Raw genomic sequence first — 12,166 nt, forward strand, 5'->3', positions numbered from 1 at the left:
GGTTCACGGGGTTATTGGAAAAAATCAACCAGCCTAGTCAGGTACGACCCAGACTGTGATTACACACATCAACTTCATTGCAAAGGAAATCAGGGTTGCCTCCCTAACAAGTCACAACCTATACATGCTTCCGTGATGCCAAGTGCGCATGGAATACCCAACATGCCAAGAGCTACACCCCCCTCGCATTGCAAAAAACAAGCTCCCCCTCCTATATCTTCATAACCGAATCCATGCATGGGATTGGCTGAAATTGGAAAAAAAATTCATCAACCACATAAGACTCTGACTACTAGGATCCTTGTCACTGTTGCATGACGCGGCAAATTTCACATTCAGGAAGGTCACGGCGACTTGCAAGGTTTCCGCTCTACCAATGTGTCTAACGTCAACCTATGCAAGGCAAGCAAACGGTTTTTCCCGATTACTCCAATCTATGTATCTCTTTTATTTTAATGTCTAGTGTATGTTTAGAATGTCACATGTTTTCGTTGTGTAACCTCGACATTGCCTGTTACAAATTATAATAATGATCTTAAGTGATTATGTCCGGCTGATATTACCAACTATGTTAAAAAACCTAGTTGCAGTGACTTACACAGGAGTATATCTTTTCCCAGTCTCATACGGTTCTGGTCTCCATAGTCGTATCTAAAACACGTTTCTACGAATATCATAACAAAAGTGTTAACTATGCTGTGGTAAAATATATTTGCTGTTTAATTTTTTACCCTCCGAATCTAAATATAACTAATAACATCTACTGCAAATTTAAATCTTAGTCTAAACCCCGTATTTGGCGTCCTAAACCTTATTTTCGTATACATTAGTGACAATAATATAACTACCTTGTGTTCAAAATATGTGTCACCAACCCCAGATATTGTATCCACACCTAGACGGTTATATATTCTAATTTCAAACATAATTATTAGCGTTATTTACTGTTTTGCTCATTCTCGCTTTGAAGTGGCTTCCCATGAAAAATAGCATATCCCTATGAACCAAATTTCTAGATGTGGCCTATATTTATTGCGCAGGAATTAATATATGGTGTATCATACGAATCAACATCCGTGCACATGTTTTGGGGACAATAATATTACATGTTCAGTTAGGCTTCAATATTTGTCAAGTGTTACGTGCAATAATGCCGTACGATGCATGTAGTTTATTTTAATAGATTGTAGTCGATTTTTCCTTCGGTGTAAGAATGGAATTAAGGTTCTTTCTTCATTGCAAACTGCCCGGTGATGACGTCGCAAACTACTAATTAACCATGCAACTTTGCCATGCAAGCTGACGGGTTCACCGCACCCCCAACCGAGCTCTCACTAAATGTCTAAAATAATTATTTCAATTATTGTATCATAATGATCTCATTAAGTATAATTTTCCTAGTTAAATATGCATAACACATTTTTATCATACATTTAACAAATACTAAACTTATGTTATCTTAAGGAAAATATATTTCAAAAAAGTATGAGTTTTTATGCGAACAGTGATAATTAAATCAGTTAATTAAAATTATAATTTACATCTAGAGCTTGAAAACACATAAATTTCTATTATATTCTATGTGCATTTATTCAAAAATAATATTAATAAATATCATGTAATCATAAAAAAATTATATTATAATTGAAAAAAATATTTGATATTACCATTCATCAAACAGGAGCAAAAACAATATAGCATAGAAAAGTAGACTATTGCCCTATTTGAGGTCATAAGTTTATCGATCAATTATAAGTAGTAGTACTTACACCGATTGCTCTTGCTTCATCATTCATATAGGAGCCGTCCTTTTTTTTTGTGCACCTTTATCCATAACTCTCCTCTACCGACTATTCTCCCTTGTTCTTCCGACTGTATCAACAAATTTTGTGCTATTACCATTTTCCACACAATCAAGGCAACCTTAAGTCACAGAAATAGTCCGAAGAGTGAACAAAAAAAGTAAAGTACCTCTTCTTCCAAACGCCGTGCAAAGCTCTTCGAACCGCCAGTGTGGGTATACTGTTGTTTTGATCGATTCTTCGCATTTTTCTTGCACTTCTTCTATTGGTCCAGCAGAGAAAACGGGAGATTATAAGATGATTTAAAAATACTCAACGCAACAATAATTTGTAATATAGTAGTTTACCTTCGTCTCGGGTTTGGCGCGATAGTCAAGGTACCATCTCCAATGCTCTCGATCTATTTCCGGTGGACGGTTCTCAATATTTTGTTCAGTCGTGAACGTTGGCTCGAAATAAGCATTATACAACCTCAGCCTTGTCTCCTTCCAGGACTTTCCCATAGCTTTCAAAATATTTTTTTGATGGTTCCTTCGCTATCTTCATCAATGTGGAAAATATGCTATACAGATAACAAACAACAGTATGTCAAGAGTTGTAAAAATAAAGCAGATTTATTTCAAAGGGGACATAAATTGGAGGGACACTATCACCACTGTCTGGGAGTATTTCAGAGTCATCGCGGTGGGTAGCAGAGGCCGGAGGCGGAGCCGTTTGTGGTTGCTGACATCCTGGTCCTATTTTCGATTTTTTCGTGAAACGACCTTTTCTGGCCATCTTAGAAGATAAAGGGCGCCTGTTTCAACCAAATAACAAATTAAAATCAAGAAGAGTCAAAGCACATATCATTCTGTTTTGATAAATTTGTTACAACCAAAATTAAAATATAATTCATTGACTAATCTATATAGAAAACACAAGTTTAGATACATATATGAGATTACATACATGTGAGACTATAAGTTCTGCCCAGAACTCTATGATACTGCCAACCATTTCAACAGAAAAAGTACCACGTACATTCAAGATTATAGCAATTGCAAAGGGCAATTCCAAATTAATTGCTATGTTTCATATATAGCTTTTAGTTTCAAATATCACATGAACACTGTTTCTGGCTAAGTGACTAAATAATTTAATATATTTAATTAAGAAAACTAGTGACTAAATGATTTCCACGAATAAGTACCAAATACACAAGAGGAGTATTTAAAATATATACGATGAAGAGCCTATAGGTAGATATGACTGAACCATTAAATCTTAGGTAGACAACAACATTAAAAATACACCACGCATATATCAAAATACAAACCAAATGGCTATATATATTAATGTCATATTTTAGGTACAGATTTGAACAATGAAAAACATATAAATTACTCATGACCTATCCCAATTTAATTAGATCCTTCCATTGATTATTTTCATGCATGTCCTAGAGTGTTAGCTATAATCATTGCAACGAGTATATGGGGCCAAAAAGGTGTCTTATTTTATAATCACCATCGAATAATTATACACTCAAAAAATATAATTCCCAAAAAATGAATAAATAACTAAATCAATAATCATATCTTATAATTTTTTAATTAAATAATTAATTACTAAAATAATCAAATCTCCCATAAGAAAATAATTAAATGTATAATAAATAAACTAAACAATCAAGCTTTGACCTATGTTTGAACTACTTTGCTTTTAACTCTCTATAAAACCATGTTATCCTTGTTCAAAAAAAAAAGAGAAAAGATACAATGCCATATAAGAAGAAACAGTGATCAAATCAAGCTAATAATTAGCATGATTTCAAGCCTTTTGTCAGGGTTTATGTTAGTCATTACTGCCCAAGAGAACTCATCATCAGTTTCAATTGTTTCAAGCAATAAAATACCATAGTTCAAGTTCCTTTAATTAGTTATTTAAAATTATAGGCAGTTAAAGCTTCCCATTACAATATAAGTTTCCACAAATTCAGTATGAAACTTCAAGTCAGAATAGTTTGGGTCTCTCACGAAAATTTTAGGGAATGTGCCTTGAACGACAATAGCATTGTGATCAACGTTAAGGTAGATGCTAACAAATTCAAAGATTTTGAATATAAAGATAGTGACAACTGAATGAGTTCCTACTCTCCATAAAAATCTCATGGGGTAAGGCAAGCCAAATAGCATTTCATAACTAACTCAGAATGAAAGCAATGCAAAAATAACCAAATCCCAAAGGAATATAAGTTCAAACTTTAAGATGGCCCAACCTTGATCTCAATCGGAAGCTGTGAAGACTGGTGGAGAGACCTGAGCGACCGGGAGTGGCTGGAGACCCAGGTCCGGCGCAAGCTGAGGATCCCTCGTTGGGAGCGCGAGTTGTGCGAGCTTCTATTGGGGAGGGGTTCCTTCATTCAAAGTTTTCGAAGTTAGGGCTGGGGAATAAGGAATGAGAAGCAGAGTAACTTATAGTGGAGCTGGGATATTTCATAAAAGGGTTTCAATTTTAATTTCGCGGCTCCCTTTATTTGTGAAAACCCAAATTCCTAATATAGCATTTTAAAGCAAAATCAATAATAGGTGGGTTGATATCCTAAATTTTAAAATAATAATAATAATAATAATATTAATAATTAAATAGAACAGTATAGGGATTAGTCATAATAAAAATTTCTAAAACATGTGAAAGACTAGCTAATTTTCTCTTAGCATTTCTTTGGAAGATGGATAAATAAAATATATTAACAAGACACTTTTCTTGGTTTTTTCTCAAATATGTTTTAACTTCTCTACTCTTAAGTTTTTCCTTCATCTTAAAAGATAGAATGTGATTAATAGAGTAATATCTTGGGAATAAACAACAATTTTGGGATGCTCTACAGTTTAAGATAGTAAAGAGTGAGGTTTAATTATTACTCCACATAAAAAATTAAAAGCATTATGAGGTGGATGAATGATAAAAGCAGGAGTAGGTAGGAGAAAAATCTCTTGAGAAATAAATTCCTAGAGACCTAATATATGTAAGTGTAATATAACATAACATATTCATTAGGTAGTTGATTCATGTATAATGTAAGGATAAAAATAGTAGTAGGCATCGGGAAAACATGTGATTTGTGGTATTACAAGTCATTTTAATCTTCTCACTAGTTGGGTGAATGAAATAGCACAAACTTGCATAGGATTATAAACACCAGCGAATGAAATTTATATTTAATAGAGGCAAGAGGGCCTTCACTGTGGCACGGAACAGTGATAAATCCAACTCATTACATATTCACTTTCAAAAAGTAACAAAATAAATGAACCGTTCTTGCCTAAATATCACATTCCCTAAGTTCTCAACCATGATAAACTGCCCAACAAGAACAATCTCTAATAACAATCTGAGAAGTTATAAAGTTACGACAAAATCAATCAACAAGATTCGGCTTTCCCGAATAACTTCAACTGAAATTCAAATAAATAAACTAAAGCAATGTTCTCAAGGATCCAAGTAATTTGTTGCCCACATAGCCAAGTGCCATGCATTCTTCTTACCAGGAGACATTCCACTGTAAGGATATTCATTATCTTTTGGTGTTTTATTAAGGTCATAGGATAGCATGGAACCATTTCGACTGGCAGAAATAGCCTCATCAGACCCATCGGAGGAGACAACGTCCTCTTTCTCCATCGAATCTGGAACCACCTCTCCTGGTTCTTCGGATGCTTCTTGGATCTTTGCACGAGATAACCCTGAGAGTCCAGCATCATATCCAAACATAGAGGAACAATTGATACATTAGAGTGTGACATATAATCCTATTATATTACCATTGCATATATCATGTATTTCTTACTGTCCCATAGTCGTTCAAGGCCATGTTCCATGAGCTTGAATTCCTCACGTGATGCAATATCCAGCTCAACGAGCAGAGCATTTTCATAGTGTGTCTGTACAAAATATTAATTATCAATACTATAAATAAGAAGCAAAAATAAAGTAAAGCACACAGAGACCAATTATCAATCAAAAAGATAATAAGGACAACAAGATCTTGCCCATAATTCTTATCACTGGCATCAACCGATAATTCTGATCTTATTCAAAATTCACCGTAAACTCTCTCACAAGTCTTATAGGTTCCAACTTGGTCTCGGCTTACCCAAATCTCATTTTTACAAGTTCCAACTTGCAAGTGGCTCTTTGTAGTGAATTGTGCACCTAAACTCCATAAAGAATTACAAATATTGCAGGTGGCAAATGGGTGTAGCCAAATTTGTAGGGATATGTTAGAAATCTTTTACATTTCTGAGTGAATTAGGAAATCACTGGCCATACAGAATAATTGGGTGCTTTCTTGAGCCAGCTCACATCATGCCAATACAAGCAATTAAATTTGAGTAAATTTTAAACCCGCACATATTTGTATGTGGTAGATACTAGCATACAACTTAAAGCAACTAAATTTCTTATAGCAAGGGAAAATAGAGTTTACTCTGATCTAAAAAATACAATTATATATCCATCCTCAATGGTGACTCGGCTTCTTTAATTTTACCAAAACAGCGCAATTTAGGAAATTAGCTACATAGATAGAGAGATGTGGTATAAATTAGATAAATCGAAAGGTAAAATAGGAAGTATTACCTTCACCTCGTCAAGTATTTTCTGTGTGAACCACAATTCCGTACTTGTTATAAACTCAAACCCAAATTTAGCCCGGTACTTTCGGTCCCAAAATAGCAATTCCTATAAATTTAACATAATCGCCTGAAATGGGTTTCAACAAAGAATATGACAAGGAAACACATACTAATTAATTGGGGATCAGCAAACAAACCCTCATCAGAGAAGCTGGCGCATCACGAATGGCTCGATAGAGGTGACTTTGTCCAGAAAAGGCATCCAGCCATGACTGTATACGCGACTGATTGAACCACAACTGCCTTGCAAAGGATGTTGCGTGGTCCAACGAAGAGAATGGAGACACCTCTATCATCTTCTCTGCGAACCAACGGCTTCTGGTAATGGGATAGAAGTATCGGCTCTCCAATTTCCCTGATAGGCAACGGAGATAGATAGAACGTATAGGGACAATTAAAAAATATGATTGGAGGAAATCTTATATGAGAGGCAACAGTTAGAAAAAAAAGACCAATTATATCATAACCCAGTCAAATAATAGAGATTTATATGAGGGGATAAGTTTTAAATAACAAAAAATAACTCAATCGAGATATATTTTCTGATAATGAGATGACTAGAATACATTCAACTATCTCTCCTAGGTGAATCATGACAGTAGTATATATGCATAAAATCCCGTGAATATGAGCTACATCCATCATGGAGAAATGTATATTAGGAATCGGAGGCCTCATCACAATCATCACCCACGTCATCGTAGGATTCCTCTAAAACCTCATCTCTTGTCAACCGCAAGCCTTCGACATCAAATTCAGTCAAGCTCGTCATACAGATTTGGGGGTGAAAGTCGACCTCACAATGTTCATAATTTTCGCCTATGTCAAACAAATCTCTAGGCATCACATGGACTACTACACTCCATCCGTTGTCCACCTCATCCTCCACATAGAACACAAGACGCGCCTCAGATGCTAGGATGTACGGCTCATCGTCTTCTCGATCACCGGTGTGAATCGGATTGATAAAATTGACACAGGTATGACCCAACTCGTCTTGTCGCATGCCTCTGCCCGACGTGGTGTCTTCCCAGAGACACTTGAACAAGACTACGTTGAACTGACCACTGTAATTTAGCTCGATGATGTCTACTAATCTCCCGTAGTACGATACACCGCCGACGGCAACATTGACATCCTGTTTGCTTGCATAACTCCTAGTATCCGAAGTGACATAAATCCCACTATTTTGTGTTTTCATCCCTTCCTCCCTCGAGATGGTTCTAAATTTAAATCCATTGACGTTGTAAGCTTGATAGCGTCTGGCCTGAGCAAGGGGTCCACAGGCAAGCCATTACAACTCGTTCGAATGACTGGTGCTTCCAAATGGGACCTAGAACTGAACCATTAGAGGCAAGAAAGCATCAATATGGAAAGTGGAATCCTATGATATTAAGGATTACCTGATGCCTAAACTAGTTGGGGAATTCTTTGTGCACCACACTATCTATAAGAGACTGGGACCTTGTTTTGCTTCGCATTTTTCTCTTTGTGATGGCTCTGTACTCACTATGCATAGTTCCAAAAAGATGTTCAATTTTATGGTCAATTGTTAAAGCTATATTGGCTTGCTGCATAATTTTAGAACTCGATCTCGATACTTACTCTAAGAATTTCTCTACGGCAATGCAATTGACCAGTACATGACGATGTGCTTGAAGGATTTCAGTGGGGGTCAAAGTAAAAAATGAAGCAACCCCGACCGCCTTTCCAACTTCTGGGAACATGCTGGCAGCCTCACTGGGCAGGGCATCGCTCGGCCGATCGTCAACCCGCATCGGTCGGTTGATCCTAGTCTCGACGTTATCTAGATATCTTGAACAGAACGTCAGAATCTCTTCTGACAAGTAGCCCTCTGCAATAGATCCCTCCGGTTGTGCCCTCTTACGCACGTACTGCTTGAGACGACATAGGTACCTTCGAGAACATAACACATAAAATTATAGGTGACAGCTATCCTAAAAAAATAGATCGAGAAAGCTTAGATAGATTTCTACCTCTCAATTGGGTACATCCACCGGTAATGCACTGGGCCACCAAGGCGTGCCTCCTCGACCAAATGCACCGTTAGATGAACCATGACTGTGAAAAAGGAAGGTGGAAATATCATCTCCATGTGGCATAGAGTATGGACCACATGATCCTGAAGGAGAGGTAGTTGACGAGGATCTATGCATTTGCTGCGTAGTAGTCGAAAAAAGGCTGATAACTGAGCCAAGACAGCGGACACTTGGGTGGGCAATACGTGCCTTGACGCAATTGGCAAGAGATGTTCCATTAGAATATGACAGTCATGACTCTTCAATCCCGATAACTTGCGCTGTTTTAAATCAACACATCGAGAGATGTTGCTAGAGTACCCGTCTGGAAAGACCACATTCTTGATAGTCCTAAGAAATACCTCCTTCTGTGGATTTGACATGGTAAAGACTGCAGAGGGATACTTTCCACCTTCAAGTGGCCACATATCATGCCTGATTCCCATCAACTGGAGATCTTTTCGAGCTTTTAGGTGGTCTTTGGATTTACCACTCTCGTTCAACATGGTGAACACAATGTTGTCACACACATTCTTCTCTATGTGCATCACATCAAGATTGTGGCGTAATTCGTTGTTCTCCCAGTATGGGAGATCAAAGAATATACTCCTCTTTTTTCAGGAAGACTCGTCTTGTACCCCGGTCTGCTGTACGCGCCTTCTTTTACTGCCCACCGCTTGCACCTTACCGTGTGAGACTGGCACACCCTCCAACTGTCTCAAGATATCCCTGCCAGTGAATTTGACAGGTGGGGATCTATCATCTACCTTTCCATAAAATCTAATCCGGTCCTGCCTATATCTGTGATCGTGATTCAAGAAGCGAAGATGACCCATGAAACACCATTTCTGACTGAAGATGAGTCGCCTAGTCTCGATGTCCAGATTGCACGTGGGGCAAACTCTCCCGCCGTACGTATTCCAGCCAGATAAATTGCCCAATCCAGGAAAATCGCTGATGGTCCACATCAACGCAGCATGCATCTTGAATATTTTCTTCTCACTGGCATCGTACGTATCAACACCGGCCCACAACTGCTTCAACTCATCGATCAGTGGCTGTAAGTAGACATCTATGTCATTGCCAGACATTTTTGGACCGGGAATAATCATGGAGAGAATAAAGTTGGTTTGTTTCATACAAATCCATGGGGGTAGGTTGTACGGAATAAGAATAACTGGCCATATTGAGTACTTTGAACTGAGGTTTCCATAAGGATGGAAGCCATCACTACCCAGGGCTAAGCGAACATTGCGCGGGTCGCCAGAAAAATCAGTATATCTCCTGTCAAATGCTTTCCAGGCCTCGCCGTCCCTGGGATGCCTCAAGGAACCGTCAGAATTGGTTCCTCTCTTGTGCCACAACATGTCCACTGATGTCTTGCTAGACATGAATAATCGCTGCAACCGTGGAATCAGAGGAAAGTAGCGGAGAATCTTCGCCGACAGAGGCTTTCCATTCTTTTTGATAACGGCGTTGATCCTTACTAAGGAATTCTTCTGGGTCTTTTACTTCCACCTGGATGCTCCACACTGTTTGCACCTAGACATGTCTTGATCGGAGCCCTGATACAGCATGCAGTCATTTGGACATGCATCTATCTTCTTATACTCAATACCGAGCTTCCTTATGATCCTCTTGGCATCGTGCAACGTCTTCGGAATCACTGCATGCTCAAAGGCATCTCCCAGTAGCTCTAGAATCAAACTGAAAGCCTTGTCACTCACTCTGCACATGCACTTGATATGGTAGAGCCTCACCAAGAAAGACAACTTCGAGAATTTTGAGCATCCCGGATACAATTCCTGCTCACCATCCTCCAGCAAGTCGTGAAGGGCACGAGCCTCGCAGCTAGGTTTGTCAGATATGAACGGCAGCCCCTCCGCAACGTCTCCGACATGCTTATTCATCGAGTCTTCATCGTCACTGTGCAGTCCCGTCAGGTTGAATGCGTCGTGGACCAAGTCACGAATTTGATCTCTTGAATTTACAGTGGGTTCTAGTTCTTCCCTACCGTCGGGTCTCTCGTCTACTATCCTCTCACCGTGATGTAACCAGAAAGTATAGTTAGGGGGCATCAGAAGATGATCGTAGGCGTCCTCTCTAATTTGGAAAAATCGAAACCCACATAAAGGGCATGGACAATGTATCATCCCATCGGATGATGAATTGGCAAATGCGAAGTCAAGAAATCTATTCAAACCATCCTTATACTCTACACTACCTCGTGGCTTTGTAATCCAGCTCTTGTCAATGTCTAAATAAATGAAATAGCACAAACAACTAAATGAATAGTAAAAAATTACATTAAACTAAAAAAAAGAGGAAAAAATGGGGTGTGTGTCAAGAAAACCAGTAATAGTTTGTCACAATTATGATATGGGAGAGTACCATACACAGTAAACTAGACAGTATATTGCAAGCAGAACTATGTAGAAAGGTATTGGGGAGGTTGCTTACTCATTGTCAAAATCTGTGCTTTCTAAAAAATTACTGGTAGAAAGAATTGCTGATCCGAAGTCCAAAAAATGAAAAGACAAAGAAGGAAAAACCTTAAAAAATGAGGGAAAAAAAAACAATAGGGGTAAAAGTTAGATTTATGTAATAATTAATAAGAAACTAAATCATAAAGAATTGCGGGTTAAAGCTATATAATAATAAGAGAATAGCCGGATATAATTTTCTCTGTTATGTTCAATTTAAATTCTTTGAAAGATAGATTTGATTAAAAAGATCACTTGAAAAAAAAAAGTTCATTTTAGGAAAAAATTAATAAAAAATTTATTTAACAAAAAATGTTTTGGAGATAAAGCTAAACATTTACTCCCAAGATTCTTTAGCAAAGTATGCCGGCATGTTTATGTTGATGATGAAGATCTTTGCAAGGATGACAAAAGGTTCTTGATAAAGCAAACTAACACAAAATGACAACTACATATATTAATACTTATATAATTCGTATATAACTCTCTCATGCAGTGACAAAGGGCTATATATACGTTGAAGACAACAATCCAGATATCATAAGCCAAGGCTATATTTCTTTTCAGTCAACACAATGCTGGCAAATAAACCACAAGTAGATAAATTAAATAAATAAAACGAACATTCAATTACAAAGCTTTAATATTGTTTCGGATATTGGATAATTAGTGCTCTGCAACATATTATTTTATCTGTTGATAAACTGAGATGCTTTGCACTAAGCTTTAAAAGAAAAAGGTATATGAAAATGCTACCCCCATATACAGGACCAAAAAGTACGTCTCTCAGAGTACAAGTGTTCTGATTTGTAAGTGTATTCATATAGAGTAAGAAAACTGTACTAATAGCAATCAAACATAGCACAAGGGAGAGAGACCAACGTCAGAGACTTGTTCTAATAATGGCAGTGAAAAAAAACAAACAACACAGCTTCACTCTCCATAGAACACACTCTATGTATATATTTAATCAATTAATTAAGGAATGGAAAGTTAAAAGTGTAACTAAGTAAATAAGGTGGGGGCTGATGCAGAGACATTCTCAATGCATATGAGAAAAATAATTATTTTGAGTTAAATGACAACTCTAATAATTAACATGTATGCGTGATTCATACGACTTCATTCTCACTCTCATATATATATATATATATATATATATATAT

General features: G+C 37.3%; 2 protein-coding genes and 1 long non-coding RNA gene across 6 annotated transcripts in view; all 3 read right to left on the reverse strand.

The window, feature by feature from the left end:
• LOC107619462 lies at nt 1,820-4,287 on the reverse strand. The gene is made up of 5 exons (XR_001615645.2): nt 4,060-4,287; nt 2,456-2,598; nt 2,150-2,364; nt 1,972-2,064; nt 1,820-1,872 (listed from the first exon to the last, which is right to left on the reverse strand). It is a non-coding gene; the product is annotated as an uncharacterized LOC107619462 (long non-coding RNA).
• The window catches only part of LOC107619460, an 8,947-nt gene continuing 3,125 nt past the window's right edge, over nt 6,345-12,166 (reverse strand). Inside the window, exons 4-6 of one of the 4 annotated variants that reach the window (XR_002354417.1) lie at nt 10,978-11,069; nt 6,616-6,833; nt 6,403-6,524 (exon numbers count right to left, since the gene is read on the reverse strand). Coding sequence is in view for 2 of the 4 variants with exons in the window: in XM_021112219.1 (XP_020967878.1) it covers nt 6,360-6,524; nt 6,616-6,833 (383 nt within the window). In the remaining 2 variants the exon portion in view is untranslated. Of the gene's footprint in view, nt 6,525-6,615; nt 6,834-10,837; nt 11,070-12,166 lie in introns of those variants that run through there. The other 3 variants (XM_021112219.1, XR_002354418.1, XM_021112220.1) reach the window with 3 other exon arrangements.
• LOC110267086 lies at nt 7,040-8,174 on the reverse strand. The gene is made up of 2 exons (XM_021112221.1): nt 8,084-8,174; nt 7,040-7,987 (listed from the first exon to the last, which is right to left on the reverse strand). The coding sequence occupies exon 2, from the start codon at nt 7,677-7,679 to the stop codon at nt 7,137-7,139; it is 543 nt and encodes a 180-aa protein (XP_020967880.1). The 5' UTR covers nt 7,680-7,987; nt 8,084-8,174; the 3' UTR covers nt 7,040-7,136.

The sequence above is a fragment of the Arachis ipaensis genome, chromosome B09, assembly GCF_000816755.2.
Source record: "Arachis ipaensis cultivar K30076 chromosome B09, Araip1.1, whole genome shotgun sequence".
Taxonomy (NCBI): Eukaryota; Viridiplantae; Streptophyta; class Magnoliopsida; order Fabales; family Fabaceae; genus Arachis; species Arachis ipaensis.

Bases quoted from the DNA above. Each gene is read 5' to 3' on its own strand.
- LOC110267086 (XM_021112221.1), bottom strand. From the start codon at position 7,679: ATGAAAACACAAAATAGTGGGATTTATGTCACTTCGGATACTAGGAGT.